The sequence below is a fragment of the Apodemus sylvaticus genome, chromosome 8, assembly GCF_947179515.1.
Source record: "Apodemus sylvaticus chromosome 8, mApoSyl1.1, whole genome shotgun sequence".
Taxonomy (NCBI): domain Eukaryota; kingdom Metazoa; phylum Chordata; class Mammalia; order Rodentia; family Muridae; genus Apodemus; species Apodemus sylvaticus.
Genome location: NC_067479.1, coordinates 24076269 through 24096084, shown reverse-complemented (window position 1 = coordinate 24096084; position 19816 = coordinate 24076269). Strand labels below are relative to the sequence as shown.

Below are 19816 nucleotides of genomic sequence, written 5' to 3'. Positions count from 1 at the left end.
TCATCTTGTGGTGGCAGTCCTGGAAGTCGTCTGAGGAAAACATTTTTTATTCCTCTGTGAAGTAAGATTTGTTTGAAGACAGTCTCACTGGGTGTGTCGCTGGTTAGTCAGTCTGTAGTTCCCCTCTTTGGAATGGTCCCAAGTTTCTGCTCTGTCACTGTTGGCCATGCTCATAACTCCTGACTTTACTATGCCTTGGTGAGCACATGGGTCACTTCACTGAGAAACTTCTCACAGTGTTACCAGGTTAGCCCCACCCTCAGCCCCCTTTGCTTGTTGCTTAGAAAACTGGAGCTAAATGTTCACTTCTTGCTGTGAGAGGGCCTGGTTGTATTTATATTTTCTCTGGAACTCTCTTACTGCCTACTAGGCCCAGTCTTGAGAGGTTCATTCACTAGAATAAGAATAAGAGAGTTATACAGATACTACTCTCAGCAATGGGAGAATGACTTTTAATGCGGTGGACAACATAGAGGACTATGTCGCTCGTCACTGATGTTTATAGAACATGGATTGTTTGCTAGAATCGGGACTTCTACAGTGAAACCAGGGACTGGGGAATCCCTAAGACATCTGCGCAGTGGGCCTGAGGAGGGCCACAGGCTTTGGTGGGGTGGAAAAGGTGGGGTTTTTGCAGCTGTTTCTGGTCTTGAATTTATAAAGGAGGAAAATAGCTCCCATGTGACTTCCCAGGTCACCTGCTGTGATGAGCAACTTCCTCTGGAGGCCAGCCTTCTTCAGTTACTTCCTAGCTTCTCCTTTGTAGCTTCTCATTGTTGTGACAAGGCACCAAGGAAAAGCAACATCCTTTGGCTCGAGGCTTCAGGGGTTTCCATCCAGGGGTTTCCATCCAGGGTTGACTTGCTGGTCTGTGCTGAGCTACAGTTTCCTAGCAGTTAGAGGGAGGAGCTGATCACTTCAAGGTTGTGTCCAGAGTGCCAAGTGTGGAATAGCGGAGCAGGGGACCAGATGCATTGGCATAGGTTAGACCACACCTCCTACTAGTCATCTTGTTAAGAATCCATTGAGCAATTAATCCACTGGTCAAACCAAAGCTCCCAAGATTGCAATTGCTGCACTATATAGCCCATTAACAGACCAGCATGCCCAAAGTATATGTCTATAGGGAAATAATTTCCCATTCAAATTATAGCACTCTTACAAAATCTAACCAGACTTCCCCAATAACTTGTAATTATTTTTTTGTTTTTGTTTTTGTTTTTTTGAGACAGGGTTTCTCTGTGTAGCCCTGGCTGTCCTGGAACTCACTCTGTAGGCCAGGCTGCCTTCCAATTCAGAAATCCGACTGCCTCTGCCTCCCAAGTGCTGGGATTAAAGGCGTGCACCACTACTGTCGGCCAATACTTGTAATTATTTCAGCACACATGTAGACTAGTAAACAGGCAAGAAATAGGAAAAATTCTATTAATAAATTATATTGAAATCGCCTGTCCTAATATTAGAACACTTGACAAAATCGACTAAGTACAATACTTTAAAAGTGTGACTTGCTTTTAATAATATGCACAGTAAATGAATAAAATAAAAGTTCAGCAATATAATCTCATGTGTAAGAATTTACGTTAAAATAGCTGGGAGAGAACGGAGACAAGATGAACCAGTCAGTTTGTGGTGTTTCGGTAAATGGTTGGCTGTGCGTCACTTAAAAACCTTACTCTATGTAAGGACTCAGTATGTAGGAAAATTATTTGAGACAGGGTTTCTCTGTGTAGCCCTGGCTGTCCTGGAACTCACTCTATAGACCAGGCTGGCCTGCCTCTGCCTCCCAAAGGATGGGATTAAAGGCATGCGCCACCTGGCAAGTGACCAAATCCTTGACAAATGAGAAAATGGTCATTTATAGATAACACCTCTACCTTTGTTAGTGAGAATTAGAGTGCCACGTGATCCTTTTGCTGTTGTTGTTGGAAGTCAGTAAATGATGTACATCGTTTTTAAAATGATGGGTCTCGGAGGCACAGCTCGGAGGCAAAGCAGGAGCTCACGCTCACTCTAGGGTAAAGGCCCTGGACCCCCTCCCCAGCGCCCCCTAGAGTGAGAAGACGTCTGCAGTGTGGCACCAAGCTCTATATCTGAAGGTGAACACTTGGATATGAACTCAAGTCTCAGAGAAACAACTGTGCAACGCCTCTCGAATAACTACATGCTATTTGATTAACACGATTAAGACATTCATCACTTAGAGAATATTTCCCAGTATCTGTTCTTTTGAGAGTTTGACTACAGGTAGGGGAAGAACAACATTTTAAAGCCTTCTCATCATGGAAAATAGTAATACCTGAAACATAAAATTGGTAAAAATTGTTTTTATTTTTCTCTTCAAATCAGACCACCTTGGACTTGCCACATTATCTGAGAATGGCTTTTAGCTTGTGAGTCTCCTGCCTTCTGCTCTGGAGAGCTGGGGTTGCAGCACTCACCACCACACCCAGATAATGCTTAGGACAGAACCCAGGGCATCATGCGCGCTAGGCAAACACATTACTAGTGAGCCACATCCCCAGTTTGATTAATATTTTTAATTGAAATGCTTGAGGCACTATGAAAGATTATGCTATAGGCATCTGACATGCCGAGCGGAAAGTGTCACTATTGTTGAAAGTATGAGGGGACCAAGAGGTGGGTACAGGGACGCTGGTGAGGGTGTGAGCTGTTGATGGTGCCAAATTCCTTTCCTGATATATGTTAGTTCTACGCTAATGCTTTCATTTTCAGAAAGAGAAGAAGGTAAAAGGGGGATAAATGAAGATGCATCACACCATTTTTATAGTGGCAAAAATTGGGGTGCTTTATCACAGTATAGTATCATAATATAGTATAATATTTTATATAGTATCATATAGCATTATAGTATCATGCAGAATAGTTTCTGGTTAGCTTTCTCTCCCCACACCATAGGCTTTTTCCATAGTTTTACCTTTTCCTGAATGTTACATAATATATTTTATTTTTACAATATATTGTTAATAATAATATAATATTTCTATAATATATTATATAACACAATAATATATTTTGTATGTATAACATGAATAATATATATATAATATACACATACATAATTATTATGTATATTATAGCATAATAATATATGTTATATAATATATAATATATATTATATACTACTATATATTTTGTTATATAGTAATAATACAATATAGACCCATTTTTATTTTTATTTTATTTATTTATTTATTTATTTATTTATTTAGTTTTTTGGTTTTTTTTTTTTTTTTTTTTTTTTTTTTTTTTTTTTTTTGAGACAGTGTTTCTCTGTATAGCCCTGGCTGTCCTGGAGCTCACTCTGTAGACCGGGCTGGCCTCAAACTCAGAAATCCGCCTGCCTTTGCCTCCCAGAGTGCTGGGATTATAGGTGTGTACCACCTTTTTTATTTTTATTTTTTAAAAATATTTATTTATTTTATGTATCAGATCCCATTACAGACGGTTGTGAGCCACCATGTGGTTACTAGGAATTAAACTCAGGACCTCTGGAAGAGCAGTCACTGATTTTAATCACCGAACCATCTAATGGTACAATATAGACCCCTTTCAGACTGGCTTCTTTCCATTAATAATATGAATTTAATTTGCTTCCGTATCTTTACATTGCATTATAGCTCGTTCTGGTTTTGGGCTGAATGTTATCCCATTTTTATGAGTGGACCAGTTTATTTACCCCAATTTACCTACTATGAGAGGATATTGTGATGGTTTTAAGCTGTAATTATGAATAAGACTTCTCTTTAAGGTCAGCCTGGTCTATAGAGCGAGTTGCAGGGCATCCAGGGATACACAGAGAAACCAAGACCCAAAACGACAAAAGATTTCTATAAACATCCATGTGCAACTGCTTGTGAGGTCATGCATTTGCAGCTGATTTGGTAAACACTGGGGCGTATTCCTCCTGGCTCATATGGTAACAGTATGTTTGGTGCCATAAGAATCTGGAACACCGGCTTCCTTCTCCCACTGGCAGTGAATGGGCGTTCCCGTTGCTCCACTTCCTTGCCAACGTTTGGTGTTGTCAGGTATTGGTTGTGGCTTTCCTTAGAGGTTAGTGGGTGTGCAGTGGCAATGCTTTTTTCCAGTTTTCATTTCCCTGATGACTTTATGGAGTTTTTTTCCTCATAGTTATTTTCTTACTTGTGCATCTTATTTGATGGAACTGTTAAGGTCTTTGTTTCTATTTTCAGTCAGTGTTTTGCTGCATTTAAACTTAATGAGTTCTGAAAATTATTCATTTTAGGTAACAGTTCATCCTTCCTGAACATATTTTTCTATCATTCTGTCTTTTCACTTCCTGGTCAGCATCTTTTGGAGAATGAACATTTTGAATTTTCATGAAGCTTAGCCTGTCAGTTGCCTCTTACACAGATTTTGTTTTTTCTGTGTTGTCTCTTAGGAGTAAAAGGTGTGTGATCTATGAGTTTTCTTTGTGGGCTCTGTGTCTAAATGTTGTTTGTTCTGATGTGGTAAAAGAAAGTTCCTGGTGTTTAATCCATTAGTCTCTGTAAGAGATTGCTCAGGAGAATCTGCTGTCAGGTTCCCAAGCTTCCATTCATGCCCTTAAAACACTTGAAATGAAAGTGTTACATCATTTCCTCCTTTTCCTTTTCCCCTTCCACTCCCTCCCACCCCCCCCCCCCCCCAGTTACTCCTTCTTGTTCTCTTTGAAATTCATGGCCTCTTTTTCTTTAATTGTTGTTATATATATTCTTAGTTGTTCTTTAATAGATAAATATAACTTAGCAGAGGAACAGGAAGTCTGCTGTGAGATTGCATCTCCTAGAAATGTCAGGAAAGCTACACCCCTGAAGTCTCACCAACATTCCTGCCTAAACAAGACAGTCGTAAACAAGTATGACATAATGGATATGCTAACATGGAAAAAGGGAGATCTCACAGGGCCCGAACCATAGACAAGACACTACAGGCAATTAAGAACTGCTAAGAGCACTCTGTCCCTCATATTGGTTGTCAAATACCAACTGGTGAGCCCTGAAGACATATGCATACAAGTTGCATTATTTAGCCGCTTCCTGCACCCTAACGTGCTTTAAGCATACGGAAAGGGCTCTGCAGAAGTGCCATCATAGAAAAAATGACAACACCTGCACTGGTTTTGACTTGCTGTTCGTCCTCATGGTTACCCACCTAAGCATTTATTAAGTTTTTATTTTCAATAAAGTTAAGCCCAGCATTTTTTTTTTAAAGATTTGTTTATGTTTGTGGATACCATTACTCTTTTCAGACACACCAGAAGAGGGCATCAGACTCCATTATAGATGGTTGTGAGCCACCATGTGGTTGCTGGGAATTGAACTCGGGGCCTCTGGAAGAGCAGTTGGTGCTCTTAACTGCTGAGCCATCTCTCCAGCCCAAGCACAGCATTTTTTATCTCTTATGTTTAAAAACACTAATGCAGTCATAAAGTGTTATACCAAATGCTTTTATACTTTTAAATTTAGATGACAGATGCTGGCTGTCTTACCCAGGAGAATGTGGTTAACTTGGCGTGCTTTTATATTAAAATATGAACGTAGACAGAAGTTATTGACCTATAATCTTGACACCTGAAAATAACCAGGCCAGATGCCTATATCTGATGGGTTATTCTCCCGATAGACTTTGACAATTCAGGAGAGAACAATACAGTTTGATGTTCCTGGAACAGAGAAAATAAAGAATTGGTTTTGTTTTTTGTTATTTGTTTTTTGGAAGCAAAGTGATTTCTCTTCTTTTTTTCTTCCAAATTTACTCCTTAAAGAAGATACAGATTTTGAAGATTTTACAGGAACCAGAAACTCAGATGGATTTCAGGGCTCTCCTCTAATCTCCGGTGCTTACCTGCTTGCTCTGTGACTGAGACCTGCCCAGGGCTGTCCTTAGTAAGCATTCAAATATCTAATGAGCAGAATTCCTGTTTAGAATAAAAGTAAGCAAATAAAATAATACCCTATTGGTGATAATCAGTCTAATCAAGCCACGAGAAGATATTAGTATCTTCAGTTAGGAAGATGTGACATCTTCATTGTGTCTTTTTAAAAAGAAATATGGGATGAGCATATAAGTCAATGAAGAGAGTGCTTACCTTTTGTGCAGGAACTTCTGAGTTCAGTCCTGTGAACTGCTGACAAATAAGGGGCCCCGAAGAGTAAAGTCACACCCACGGGTGTGCATAGCAAGGCTGAGGCCAGGCGGAGCTTCATGGAGCCTTGTCTCAGAATAAACAGTCTGGCGGTTCCTCCGAAAACTGGGCACCTCACTTCCAGAAGATCCTGCTATACCACTCCTGGGCATATACCCAGAAGACTCCCCACCATGTAATAAGGATACATGCTCTACTATGTTCATAGCAGCCCTACTTATAATTGTCAGAAGCTGGAAAGAACCCAGGTATCCCTCAACAGAAGAGTGGATGCAAAAAATGTGGTATATCTACACAATGGAGTACTATTCAGCCATTAGAAACAATGAATTCATGAAATTCTTAGGCAAATGGATGGAGCTGGAGAACATCATACTAAGTGAGGTAACCCAGACTCAAAAGGTGAATCATGGTATGCACTCACTAATAAGTGGATATTAACCTAGAAAACTGGAATACCCAAAACATAATCCACACATCAAATGAGGTACAAGAAGAAAGGAGGAGTGGCCCCTGGTTCTGGAAAGACTCAGTGAAACAGTACTCAGCAAAACCAGAACGGGGAAGTGGGAAGGGGTGGGTGGGAGGACAGGGGAAGAGAAGGGGGCTTACGGGACTTTCGGGGAGTGGGGGGGCTAGAAAAGGGGAAGTCATTTGAAATGTAAATAAATTATATCGAATAAAAAAAAAAGAAAATAAAAAAACAGTGAAAAAAAATTCAAAACAGTAAACCTAAATCATAAAAGTTTGGTAATGTGAAAGATACACATTTGTATCTTTGCTGTTAGAACAACATTGGTACAAACTATAACAGCTAGTGTTAGAAATGTGCTTGAGTGGGTGACTAATACAGGAACCCATAGGTTACCAAGTCCTTCCGTGTATCAATCCATTCTTCCAGAAATGTCTTTTCATTTATTTTGAAAATCTTTGAAGACAGGAAGTAAAAAAAGATATCCCAGAATTTTGTACTTTGGCTGAAGAGCTTTCTGATCAAGAGGGAAAAAAATGAAGTTTGGCAGTTAGAACTATTTTTTTTTTTTGAAGATTAGCCAATAATAGAGTGTCAATTCAAATTCTTTTCTTTGTTGTTTTTTTTGTTTTTGTTTTTGTTTTTTGTTTTTTTTTTTTATTTGGTTTTTTCGAGACAAGGTTTCTCTGTATAGCTCTGGCTGTCCTGGAACTCACTCTGTAGACCAGGAGGGCCTTGAACTCAGAAATCGCCTGCCTCTGCCTCCCAGAGTGCTGGGGTTACAGGCGTGCACCACCACTGCCCAATGTCAATTCAAATTCAAGTTCTTAAAACCATTCATGTCTGAGCCACGTTCAGTTTTATAGATGGCTTTCTGAGTGTCACACCTGAATAGGGAAGTCAGGATATATCCACAGAGAGAAAGGTCTGTGAATGGAACCAGTGTTCTAGCATAGTTCTAACAACAGTCTTTTTGGGGGGAATTAGACAATGTCTTTGTGGGCTAGGAATGAAGAAGGAATTGTAGACATCTTGAGACAGAGCTTAGTTCATTTGGGCTACAGTAACAACTGCTGGAACATGAGTAGCTTACATATTATAGCAGGAAGTTATTCCTCTCAGTGCTGGGGCCTTGTAAGTCCAAGATCAAGGCTGGTGCAGATTGGGTGTCTGGTAAGGGCCCACTTCCTTTACAAGTTCACATCTTGTCAGTGCCACTTTGTCACCGCAACTTCCCATAGTAGACGGGCAAGGCCTATTGACTGAAGGCACTAATTGCATTCAGGAGGTGCAGCGTCATCTTGCCACCTCCCAAGAGGTGCCATCTGCCCTGCCCTCTATTTGAACTCTTGGGAGTTTTAGGAGAGTCACAAACATTCAGACCATAGCAGTGGAGAAGCTGAGAAAATTATTGAGTTAACCGTGAGAGCACCTCAAGTTATTTTGTGTTCTAGTTTTAATCCTACCAAAAGAACAACCCTCTGATGTGCTAAGCAAGCAGTAATTATGTTTGTTTCCCCCATAGAAGGGAAGGCTTGAGAGGGATAAAGATATAATTCTACTCAGGGCTGGAGGGATGGAACAGAGGGTTGCAGGCCAAGAACACAGACCATGGGAGCATCTGGAAGTTTATCCTGTAATCTGATTCTTGCTTCAGAGCCAGTGACCTGAAGTCGGTGTCCCTTTAGAAAGCCCACGTGTGAAATTCAAGACCACTTACTATGTAAAGCATTTCTGTTTTGTTAAAGAGTGTTTCCATACATGGTACTTGAATTTCCTTTAACTTGAGACCCTGCCTGTATTCCATTAAGTGTGCTTAAATTCATGGAATTAATTTTAGATCTCATAAAACATTTTTTTTAATCCTTGCAAGAGATATCCTCAAAGTTCTTCCTTGAGAATCATAATTCATAACTCACCAAGTGATTTGCATGCCCAGTATTTGTCAAAACCGTATGTTCATTTCCTCCTTAGCCTAGTGTTTACAACTGTGAGCCTTGTGATGGATGAAATAAAACAGTGTTTTCCTCTAGTGACTCAGAGTTTTTGAGAGTGAGTGTGCGTTCTCCAGAGCGCTGGATGTTTCCTTGTGGGTATTTCTGTGTTTGCACACGTACGAGAAGGTTGAAGACTAGGAAGGGAAAGCTAATCCATTGTGTATATGTCCTCTCTAAGCCATCTCTCTGGCCAGCTCTGCCGAGGGCGACGAGGGAGGGGTTGGTTAATTTACCACAAGGTATCAGTCTTTGCTGTTTACTTACCCTGTCCTTTTGTTCATTGACAGTAATGTGTTTGATTATTCATTTCAGAAACTGAATAGGAAATGCTCTTGAAATTACTGACACTATATGTCAAAAGTGATAAGTCGTGTCAACGTGTAAACAGAGACCAGATCCGAGTCATCAGTGACTCAGTGGGTGAGACAGGAGTTTATGACCCTTTCCTCTGAAAGGACAATGGTGGTGCTCAGCCTTTCCTCAGATACTTTGTGACTCCTGTTCATATTAGCTTCAAAGTTATGTCACTGAAAGATTATAGTCTAAGGAAAACACACTAAAAAAATTACCACTGTCAAGGGAGTGGTGAATAACCGTAAGAGACTGTTGGAACGACTATGTCAGAATTCTGCAGTAGTCAAGCGATGCATCGTGTGTTAGCTCTCCTATGCTCTGTTGACAGTCACAGAAATGCAGAAATATCAGGGTTATAGAAGCCGTCAGTCAAGAAGGGCAAACTAGAGGGATTAATGTACAGTTAGTTGCCACTTGTTATTAATTTACTTAATTATTTTCTATCTTCTCAGTTGTTGAATGAAGGAAAGCAATGTGGTCAGAGAAGAAAAGGAGCTTCTTCAATGGCTTGCGATGCATACTTCAGAAGTTAGGACTCACAGATTCCGGACCAAGGGGCTAACTTAGAGCTGATGGACTGGGGCTGGGGTACAGCTTCAGAGTAAAGTACTAGCCTGGCACACCTGAGGCCTTGAGTTCCATTCCCAGACACCCATCCCCAAAGCCAAGGGGGTGGTTGTATCTGTAACTAAGTTGTCTACAGATCTTTGTGTGAACAGGCTATGAAAACAGAAAAGCAACTTTTGTTTGCCAGGCTAAATCTTCATAAGCCAGTGTTCTGTAATTCTGAATCCTGTTGAACAACATTCTAAAGGCTATTAAGTTGAGACTTTTGTCTTTTTTTTTTTTTTTTTTTTTTATTCTTAGCATACTGGAATGTATATAGAAGTCTCTGGAATGTGGGAGGGGTGACATTCCATAGGACACCCCACCCCCACCCTCCCACAATAACTGTCCATTGCACAGGAGATACCAGTGCAGTAGATCATTTTATTTCTATTTCCTTTTTTGCTTTGCTATTGGACCTCATCACAGAGTAAAGAATTTCTTGTTTGGGGGGATGAATAATTGTTAGATTTTTCCCCCCCCCCACAATATCAAGATACTGCTTTGTGACAGCAATTAATGGTTAATTATCCAAACTTGCATTAATGGGAAAACATTGTAGTATTAAATTATTACTCTGTCTGGCATTGTATTAGTGAATAAAAAGAATGAATACATACCAATTGAGATTTAGAAGCAGAATCGTAGCATCAGCATGCTTGCCAAAGATGAGTTTCTTTTCTATTGCTTTGGTGTACAGAGATATAGATATCTCTGCAGTGTGTGTCATATTAACTGAAATGTGCTCAGTATTAGATTCCAGGGTAATTTGAAGGAGTTCTGGTACATTTAACTTCCACCCAGTCATTCCACTCTGGTAACAAAGCAATCAGTCATGGGCACGAATGAGTTACCAGTAAGAAATAGTCAATTATTTGGTTGAGTTCCTCAGTACCCTTTGCATGTGAAACGGTGTGGGTTGGAGGCCATCTTTCAAAACAAGGACCCAGATGAGAAAACAAAGCAAAAAAAAAAAAAAAATCCCATTGAGAATTATGAATAGGGAAAAAGTATTCTCAGGACCAAATGAAGGGAATTGGGATGAGGGTTTTTTTTAACTGCGTGTTGAAACGGAACCAAATTGTGCCTCTGTTTAATACATGTGAAACTACTTCTAAAGAAGTGGGGTTTGGCTATATAAAGTGTGAGCCAAAGAACCCTCCCATCCTTCTGTTCAGAGAAGTTCTTTGTTTTGTCTTAACTTTTTTGTCTTGTTTTGTTTTTTAGTTGTTTGTTTTCTGACAGGCCTCTGGCTCAGAACAACACATTTGGGATCATAGCTATGCTACTCAGAATTTTTGAGACTATTTCAAAGACTACTCAAACCACATCGACATTTTTGTAATTGCCTGTGTTATTTATTTGCTTTCAGTTTGATTAATAAGCTCAAACCTGGAGTCATTAAGAAGATCAATAGACTGTCTACCCCAATAGCAGGTTTGGTAAGTAATACATTGCATTCAAAGCTAGTTTTCTTCCTTTTCATTTTATTTTTAATTAACAAATGACAGTTGTACATAATTTTGTGTGCAATGTTATGTCACTCTCGTATTATCATGCATTATAATGTGTTATATAGTTCAAGACACCTAGGACTTGGGATGCTATCAATTTAAAACTGTCTTTGAAATAGAAGAAAGTGGCCAAAGAAGGCTTCCCCATCTACAATTACTGTTGCTTTAAAAGGAGTGACAACTGTCTTTTTGTTTCTTTGTTTGTTTCTAGATTCTTTTTTTGTGTGTTGTTTTGGATATTTCCTTTATTTACATTTCAAATGTTATCCCCTTTCCAGGTCTCCCCTCCAGATCCCCTCTCCCTCCCCCTGCCTCTAGGAGTGTGCTCCCCCAAACAACCACCACTCTTGTCCTCCCTGCCCTCATCCTCCCTGCCCTCACCTTCCCCTACACTGGGGCATTGAACCCCCTCAGGCCCAATGCCCTCTCCTCCCACTGATGTCCAATAAGGCCATTCTCTGCTTCATATGTGACTGGAGCCATGGGTACCTCTATGTGTACTTATTGGTTAGTAGTCCAGTCCCTAGGAGCTTGGGGCTGGGGGGGGCGGGGGGAGTCTGGCCAGACAACCATCTTTTTAGATGCCTTTCAACACTTCCTTCTGTTTGTTTTAATTTGTCTGACTTTGTGTTGTTGCATAATTGTTCAGGTACCTCTTACCTTTTTTTTTTTCTAAAGATATTTATTATATGTAAGTACACTGTAGCTGTCTTCAGACACTCCCAAAGGGGGTTGTTAGATTTTGTTAGGCAGTTAGATTTCGTGAGCCACTGGGCTTTGAACTCAGGACCTTCAGAAGAACAGTCAGTGCTCTTAACCTGTGAGCCATCTCTCCAGCCCGCCTCCTACCTTTATTTCCACTATGATTATGTTCTGTGGTGCTAGGAATAGAACCAAGGGCCTTTCACTTTCTAGGCAAGCATTCTAACCCTCAGCCTTTAAATTGAAGACTTTTTTTTTAAGTATTAAGAAACACCACACACTTTCATCACGTGGTTAGTTAGAGGTTTAAGGCACCAGGGACACTAATGATAACATGAGTCAATACCTTTGGAAAAACTTAAAATGAAATAAAGTTGATAAAGAATTTTCCAGAAGATTTCATAAGCCTTATTAATCAATACTGGTAGGATAGAGTAATGGTCTAGCAGTGAAGGGCACAGGGTCCCTTAAGAGTTAAATGTCATCCATTCAGTTCCCAGTGCCCATATCAGGTGGTTCCCAATCACCTGTAACTCCAGCTCCAAGGGATCTGACACCCTCATCTAGACTCTGAGGGTGCTTGAACCCATGTGCACACATCCCCTACTACATAATTAAATTAAAAGCAATGAAAAGGAATCTGCTGACAGAAGTCAGTTAAAAACATCTCAGAAAGTACTGCATGTAATAATTGGAATGTAAAGCTAAATTAATTATCTATGGGTTATTCAATGTTCTTATAATAATCTATTTAAAAAAATTTTTGGCCTTTCATGAATTTACAGCCGTGGCTAATGGCCTGCGTAACCACAGATAGGTATGCCACAGTTCCTTGGTTTATAGGAGGTATCAAAGGTTCATTAAAACCTTGACAGGGCTAACTTTGGCCAAGTATTTATTATTGGAAAATATCTGTCTTGGAGCAATGGAATGAAGTGTTGAGATTTCTATGAAAATTAGAAATGCATACAAAATTATTCTCAGGGTCACTGGTTCCAGTACTGACACTCTCTCTACTCATGTTGCCTCTATTCTAGATCTCTACGAATAGGGAGCTGACCTGTAATTTGTACTGTCTTAAATTTGGTTAGGTAAAAATCCCATCACACATTCTCTCTCTCTCTCTCTCTCTCTCTCTCTCTCTCTCTCTCTCTCTCCCTCTCCCTCTCCCTCTCCCTCTCCCTCTCCCTCTCCCTCTCCCTCTCCCTCCCTCTCTCTCTCTCTCTCTCTCTCTCTCTCTCTCTCTCTCACACACACACACACACACACACACTCACTCACATAAAATTTTATATTCTTCCAGTTATTCAAAGAATAACATTAAAGGAATGTGTCCCTGAAGTCTTTCCAGAAGGAAACAATCAGTTTAGTAAAATAAATATGCTTTATATGAGAACGACCTATAAAGCAACCTCTACTAAATAAATGTATGAATTGTATTGAGTTACACTAGCTTTTCCAGTGGCCTGGTTATTCTTAGTTAGTTTAATTTTTTGATTTTGAACTTTCATTTTTGGATCAATTACCAGCATTTTAAATGAAATTAGCCTTTGATCTCAAACACACCCCAAGAATCTGGAATGCCTGAATTGTGGTGTTTGTTGCTGTTGGCTACTGTTGTGTTTATTCAGTTTTAAGATTGTTTGATTAGATGCAAGAACAAATGTATTTTATTTTTAAGCCCCAAACCCTCTCCAAGTATTTCTATTTCAAGCATCAAAAAAATCTCTCCAGTTTGGATTTTTATCTTTAGAAGCAAAAAACGAAATGTATTTCCTCTGTATTAAATAGAATGCTTGCTTAAGCACAATACATGAGAGCTTTCGCTGGGCTCTGAGTGTGTAAGAGTGACATCAGCTACAGAATTGCTTTGAAGTGAGCATCATGCCTCTTCTGCCAGCTGAGACTTGTCACAATGGTTGTCACAAACCGTGTGAGGTAGAACCCCAGCGTCCATCTGAAAAGGGTTGTTGGCAAGAACACTGCAAGGCAAGACCAAGAGTTTGACAAGCAAACCTTCAATGATGCATGGATGGTCTTTCTTTTAACAGAAAATCAGGCGCCTGTTGGGCTGAGCATTTTTCTAGTATGAAGTGTCATAAGAGAGGCAAAAAAGAGTATGGACTCCAACTTTCACGTCAGGGAGGGAGAACCACACAACTCAATTAGCAGATGAACAAGAAGATACCCCAAGGCGAATGTGCCACAGAGCAAGACACTAGATTAACACAGAGCAGAGTGACATTAAACTGTGAAGATCGCGTGTTTCTTAAGGAGTAGGGAAGAGGTTGGGACTGGACAAGAATATTGAATAATCGAGGCCAGACTTTTCATAGTACTGAGATTTCTGTTCACCTCACCCAACACAGTGATTGACGCATACAGGGGATAAAAGAGTTTGTTAAAACAAGCAATGAGGTGCTCTGGTGAGTCCAGCAGGCCCCGGGCTGGAGCCTTCAGGTGTCTGCTTTGGGATCTGAAGAGCCTGGGCCACAGCACTCGGTCTCCAGGAAGTACAAGAGCCTGGTGTGCACCCGGAGACAGACTGGGAGGACACAGCTTGCTTCAGTGGGTCCGGCCCCACAGAGCTTAGGTTCCAGTCCTGAGGCTTCTGGTGGGAGCCTTCAGATCTCCACTTTGGGATCCAGAACAACCTGGGCTACAACACCAATCTCCAGGCCCTGCAGGAGGCCAGAGGGGCACCCGGGAGGCCAGCTGGGAGGAGTCAGTGTGCTCTGGTGAGTCCAGCAGGGCCCGGGCAGGAGCCTTCAGGTGTCTGCTTCTGGATCTGAACAGCCTGGGCCACAGCACCCTGTCTCCAGGCAGTGCAAGAGGTCAGCTGTGCACCAGAGGCCAGCTGGGAAGAGGCAGCTTGCACTGGTGAGTCCAGTTGACAACAAGACCAACTAACACCAGTGAGAACTAGATGGCAAAAGGCAAATGCAGGAACGTCACTAACAGAAATCAAGGCAATATGGCAGCATCTGAACCCAATTCTCCTTTAACAGCATGTCCTGGATACCCCATCACACCAGAAAAACAAGATTTGGATTTAAAATCACTGGTCATGATGCTGGTACAGGAACACATGAAGGACATACTTAAAGAAATTCAGGAGAAAATGGATCAAAAGTTAGAAGCCCTTACAAGGGAAACACAAAAATCATTGAAAGACATTCAAGAGAATACAAAAGCCAATAAGGAGGAAACACAAAAATCACTTAAAGAAATACAGGAGAACTTTGGTCAACAGGCTGAGGTCACGAAAGAGGAAACATAAAAATCTCTTAAAGAATTACAGGAAAACACAAACAAGAAAGTTTCCAGGATCTAACCATCCAGGATCTAAAATCAGAAGTAGAAACAACTAAGAAAACTCAAAGGGAGACAACTTTGGAGATAGAAAACTTTGGGAAGAAATCAGGGGACATAGATGCAAATATCAACAACAGAATACAAGAGATAGAAGAAAGAATCTCAGATGCTGAAGATACCATAGAAACCATGGGTTCAACAGTTAAAGAAAATGCAAAATGCAAAAAGCTTGTAACCCAAAACATCCAGGAAATCCAGGACACAATGAGAAGACCAAACCTAAGGATTATAGGCATAGATGAGAGTGAAGATTTACAACTTAAAGGGCCAGAAAATATCTTCAATAAAATTATGGAAGAAAACTTCCCTAACCTAAAGAGAGAGATGCCCATGAATATACAAGAAGCCTACAGAACTCCAAACAGATTGGACCAGAACAGAACTACCTCCCGTCACATAATAATCAAAACCCCAAATGTACTAAACAAAGAAAGAATATTAAAGGCAGTAAGAGAAAAAGGCCAAGTAACATATAAAGGAAGACCTATTAGAATCACAGCAGACTTTTCACCTGAGACTATGAAGGCTAGAAGATCCTGGGCAGATCTCATGCAGACTCTAAGAGAACACAAATGCGAGCCAAGACTACTATACCCAGCAAAACTCTCAATCACCGTAGATGGAGAAACTAAGATATTCCATGACAAAACCAAGTTTACCCAATATCTATCCACAAACCAAGCGCTATAAAGGATAATAGGAGGAAAACACCAATACAAGGAGGGAAACTTCACCCTGGAAGAAGCAAGATAGTAACCTTCTATCATCAAATCCAAAAGAAGATAACCAATCAAATTTAAAACATAACATCAAAAATTACAGGAAGTAATAATCACTATTCATTAATATCCTTTTTTTTGAAAAGATTTATTTATTTATTATATGTAAGTACACTGAAGCTGTCTTCAGACACCAGAAGAGGGCAGCAGATCTCATTACAGATGGTTGTGAGCCATCAAGTGGTTGCTGGGATTTGAACTCAGGACCTTCGGAAAAGCAGTTAGTGCTCTTAACCGCTGAGCCATCTCTCCAGCCCCATTAATATCTCTTAACATCAATGGGCTCAATGCCCCAACAAAAAGACATAGACTAACCGACTGGATATGTAAACAGGACCCTACATTTTGCTGTATACAGGAAACACACCTCAGTGTCAAAGACAAACACTACCTTAGAGTAAAAGGCTGGAAGACAATTTTACAAGCAAATGGTCTCAGGAAACAAGCTGGAGTAGCCATTCTAATATCAGATAAAATTGACTTTCAACCCAAAGTCATTAAAAGAGACTCTGGGGGACACTTCTTGCTGGTCAAAGGAAAAATACAATAAGAAGAACTCTCAATCCTGAACATCTATGCTCCAAGTGCAAGGGCACCCTCATTCATAAAGGAAACTTTACTAAAGCTCAAAGTACACATTGCACCTAACACAATAATTGTGGGTGACTTCAACACTGCACTTTCCTCAATGGACTGATCAGGAAAACAGAAACTGAACAGGGACACTGTGAAACTAATTGAAGCTTTGGACCAATTAGATTCAACAGATATATATATATATATATATATATATATATATATATATATATATATATATATAACATTTTATTCTAAAGCAAAAGAATATACCTTTTTCATAGCACCTCATGGTACCTTCTCCAAAATCGACCATATAATTGGTAGACAGACCTCCACAAATATAAGAAGATCGAACTAATCCCATGTCTCCTATCAGATCACTATGGAGTAAAAGTGGTCTTCAATAGCAAAAAAAAAAAAAAAAAAAAACCCAAAAAAAACAACAGAAAACCCACATATACATGGAAACTGAACAATATTCTACTCAATGATACCTTGGTCAAGGAAGAAATAAAGAAAGAAACTAAAGACTTTTTAGAACTTAATGAAAATGAAAACGCAACATACCCAAATCTATGGGACACAATGAAAGCAGTGCTAAGAGGAAAACTCATAGCCCTGAGTGCCTCCAAAAAGAAAATGGAGAGAGCATACACTAACAACTTAACGACATACCTGAAAGCCCTGGAACAAAAAGAAGCTATTTCACCCAGGAGGAGTAGAAGGCAGGAAATCATCAAACTCAGGGCTGAAATCAATCAAGTAGAAACAAAGAGAACCATACAAAGAATCAACAAAAGCAGGAGCTGGTTCTTTGAGAAAATCAACAAGATAGATAAAATCTTAGCCAGACTAACCAAAGGGCACAGAGACAGTATACAGATCAACAAACTTAGAAATGAAAAGGGAGATATAACAACAGAAACTGAGGAAATTGGAAAAATCATTAGATTCTACTACAAAAGCCTATACTCAACACAACTGGAGAATCTGGAGGAAATGGACAGTTTCTTAGACAGATATACGACACCAAAACTAAATCAGGATCAAATAGATCATCTAAACAGTACCATAACACCTGAAGAAATAAAAAGGGTCATAGAAAGTCTCAGGACATGATGGATTCAGTGCAGAATTCTATCAGACCTTCATAGAAGACCTAACATCAATACTCTTCAAACTATTCCACAAAACAGAAACAGAAGGAACTCTACCCAACTCTTTCTATGAAGCCACAATTACGCTGATACCAAAACTACACAAAGATCCAACAAAGAAAGAAAACTTCAGGTCAATTTCCCTCATGAATATTGATGCAAAAATACTTAATAAAATTCTTCCCAACCGAATCCAAGAACACATCAAAACGATCATCCACCATGATCAAGTAGGCTTCATTCCAGGGATGCAGGGATGGTTCAGTATAAGGAAATCCATCAATGCTATCCACTAAATAAACAAACTCTAAGAAAAAACCCATATGATCATCTCATTAGATGCAGAAAAAGCATTTGACAAAATTCAGCATCCTTTCATGCTAAAAGTCTTGGAAAGAACAGGAATTCAAGGCCCATACCTAAACATAGTAAAAGCAATATACAGCAAACCAGTAGCCAACATCAAACTACAGGTAGAGAAACTTGAAGCAATCCCACTAAAATCAGGGCATAGACAAGGCTGTCCTCTCTCTCCATATCTTTTCAATATAGCACTTGAAGTTCTAGCTAGAGCAATTAGACAACATAAGGAGTCAAGGGGATACAAATTGGAAAGGAAGAAGTCAAATTATTACTATTTGCAGATGACATGATAGTCTACTTAAGTGACCCGAAAACCCACCAGAGAACTCCTACAGCTGATAAACAACTTCAGCAAAGTGATTGGTTATAAAATCAACTCAAGCAAATCAGTTGCCTTCCTATACTCAAAGGATAAACAGGCTGAGAAACAAGTTAGGTAAATGACACCCTTCACAATAGCCACAGACAATATAAAGTATCTTGGTGTGACTCTAACCAAACAAGTGAAAGATCTATATGACAAGAACTTCAGGTCTCTGAAAAAGGAAATCGAAGACCTCAGAAAATGGAAAAACCTTCCATGCTCGTGTATTGGCAGGATTAATATAGTTAAAATGACCATCTTGCCAAAAGCGATCTACAGATTCAATGCAATCCCCATCAAAATCCCAACTCAGTTCTTCACAGAGTTAGAAAAAGCAATTCTCAAATATTTCTGGAATAACAAAAAACACAGGATAGCTAAAACTATTCTCAACAACAAAAGAAATTCTGGGGGAATCAGTATCCCTGACTTCAAGCAATAGTACAGAGCAATAGTGTTAAAAACTGCATGGTATTGGCACAGTGACAGAGAAGTGGATCAATGGAATAGAACTGAAGATCCAGAAATGAATCCACACACCTATGGTCACTTGATCTTTGACAAAGGAGCCAAAAACATCCAGTGGAAAAAAGATAGTCTTTTCAACAAATGGTGCTGGTTCAATTGGAGGTCAGCATGCAGAAGAATGCGAATTGATCCATTCTTATCTCCATGTACTAAACTTCAGTCCAAGTGGATCAATGACCTCTATGTAAAACCAGACACACTGAAACTAATTGAAAAGAAACTGGGGAAGACCCTTGAGGACATGGGCACAGGGGAAAAGTTCCTGAACAGAACACCAATAGCTTATGCTCTAAGATCAAGAATTGACAAATGGGACCTCATAAAATTACAAAGTTTCTGTAAGGCAAAGGACACTGTTAAAAGGACAAAATGGCAACCATCAAATTGGGAAAGGATATTCACCAACCCTACATCTGATAGAGGGCTAATATCCAATATATACAAAGAACTCAAGAAGTTAGACCCCAGGGAACCAAATAACCCTATTAAAAATGGGGTACAGATCTAAACAAAGAATTTTCATCTGAAGAAATTCAGATGGCCAAGAGGCACTTTAAGAATTGCTCAACATCATTAGTCATTAGGGAAATGCAAATCAAAACAACCCTGAGATTTCATCTTATACCAGTCAGAATGGCTAAGTTCAAAAACTCAGGAGACAGCAGGTGTTGGCGAGGATGTGGAGAAAGAGGAACACTCTTCCACTGCTGGTGGGGCTGTAAGATGGTACAACCACTTTGGAAATCAGTCTGGCAGTTCCTAAGAAAACTGGACATGACACTTCCGGAGGACCCTGCTATACCTCTCCTGGGCATATACCCAAAGGATTCCCCAGCATGCAATAAAGACACATG

At 39.9% G+C, this 19816-nt stretch overlaps 1 protein-coding gene across 4 annotated transcripts in view; it reads left to right on the top strand.

Annotated features, from left to right (window-relative positions):
- Lmo7 (LIM domain 7) overlaps positions 1-19816 on the top strand; it is a 207550-nt gene that overhangs the window by 69434 nt on the left and 118300 nt on the right. For all 4 annotated transcript variants that reach the window (XM_052190774.1, XM_052190775.1, XM_052190773.1 and 1 more), the window contains exon 3: positions 10974-11043. In XM_052190774.1, coding sequence (XP_052046734.1) covers positions 10974-11043 — 70 coding nt within the window. The remainder of the gene's footprint in view (positions 1-10973; positions 11044-19816) is intronic.